The 1,563-nt window shown below is 46.8% G+C and overlaps 1 protein-coding gene across 1 annotated transcript; it reads left to right on the plus strand.

Annotated features, from left to right (window-relative positions):
• The first annotated feature begins 654 nt into the window (after window positions 1-654).
• On the plus strand, window positions 655-1,425 carry LOC123177907 (mavicyanin). Its single transcript, XM_044591342.1, has one exon. The coding sequence runs from the start codon at window positions 750-752 to the stop codon at window positions 1,263-1,265; it is 516 nt and encodes a 171-aa protein (XP_044447277.1). The 5' UTR covers window positions 655-749; the 3' UTR covers window positions 1,266-1,425.
• Window positions 1,426-1,563: the final 138 nt, after the last annotated feature.

A 1,563-nucleotide genomic window follows, 5' to 3' on the forward strand; every position in this document is an offset into this window, starting at 1 on the left:
TTTTTTTTGTGTGTGGATGTAATTCAAAGCTTGTTAACTTTACTGTATATGTTATGAAACTTTACTTCTTGATTAGAATATTGTAATTTTGTTCATCGTTTGCCTTTTAATTTGGAGGTTGTGACTTTTTTTGTCGTTGAAACTTGAAAGATGCAAAATAAATCACTAAAAGGCTGCAATATAATTAGTTGTAACACAAAATTCACGTAGTGAAGATGATATATGTAATAAAGGAAGTTACAAGTTTTTCTTTTTTGAGGGAAGAGAAGTTCGAGTTGAGTGCTGATCGATGAACCCTTGATATACGTGAGCAGGGACATGGATTGTGATAGTCTACATCGCGTAGACCGCGTCGATACTGAGGAAAAGAAAAGGCAACGCGTGAAGCAGTCAGTAGGCTCGGTCTTCAGATCTTCCGTCGATCTATTATCTATTATATATCTATACCTATACGTGTTTGACTGTGATGACCAAGTAGTAGGTGCATGCTGCGTAGCTTTGCTTGTGTTCCCACGTAAACATTCAAAGTCCAAAACTCAGATACACGTAGTCTATTCTATACGCTTCCAGCCTTCCACCTACCGCACACGTTTCTTCAACCCACCTGGGCATAGCCTGTATTGTGTATATAGGACCCGACACAGACACCTAGAGAAGCAAAGCAAACACAATCTCCGATCAAAGGATCAACACAGCTAGCACCTGTCTTACAATCTCCTCTCCTAGCTCTCCTTTCAGTTGCAACCGCAATGGCTGCCATGAGAACCATTCTCCTCGCCGTGGCCGTGATGGCCATCCTGAACACCGCATCGGCGGCAATCTACAACATCGGCGAGCCAGGTGGTGCATGGGACCTCAGCACCAACTACGGCACCTGGGCGTCTTCCAGGAACTTTCACCCCAGCGATCAAATCGTCTTCAAATACTCTCCTCAAGCACATGACGTCCTCGAGGTCAGTAAGGCTGACTACGACTCCTGCAACACCGCCAGCCCCATCGCCACCCTCAACTCTGGGAATGATGTCGTCTCCCTCACCACCACCGGCACCCGCTACTTCCTCTGTGGCTTCCCGGGCCACTGTGCCGGCGGAATGAAGGTCAAGATCGACGTCGTGCCAAGCTCATCCTCTTCCTCGCCGGCCCCGGCCAGCGGCCCCAGTGCAAGCAATGCTCCCCCACCGGCGCCTGTCTCAGCTGCCACCTCTATGGAGGCCACAGGGTTTGGCCTCACCGTCTTGCTTGCCGTTGCTGGTCTGATGGCTTGAGTGCGTCTCTAGAAAAACATAGAAGCCGTTGCTGGTCTGATGGCTTGAGTGGTGTACATGTATAGTCAAGTAATTATATCGTATGTTGTATGTATTCAGGCTTCACGTTTTTGCATATTCATTTTGGAGGATGAGTAATAAAGATTCTTTTAGTATTATATAATATTTGTCCCGAAACATGTTCGCTAACCATAAGAAGCCATCCTCAGCTCCGGAATGATGTCACCCCCTCATTATCACAACACCCTCTATTTCATCTGTAACTTCGGTCGCCATTGCTTGTGTGGCATGAAGGTCA

This window comes from Triticum aestivum, unplaced genomic scaffold, assembly GCF_018294505.1.
Source record: "Triticum aestivum cultivar Chinese Spring unplaced genomic scaffold, IWGSC CS RefSeq v2.1 scaffold219841, whole genome shotgun sequence".
Taxonomy (NCBI): Eukaryota; Viridiplantae; Streptophyta; class Magnoliopsida; order Poales; family Poaceae; genus Triticum; species Triticum aestivum.

Excerpts from the sequence above, each read along its gene's own strand:
- LOC123177907 (XM_044591342.1), top strand. The coding sequence starts at position 750 with ATGGCTGCCATGAGAACCATTCTCCTCGCCGTGGCCGTGATGGCCATC.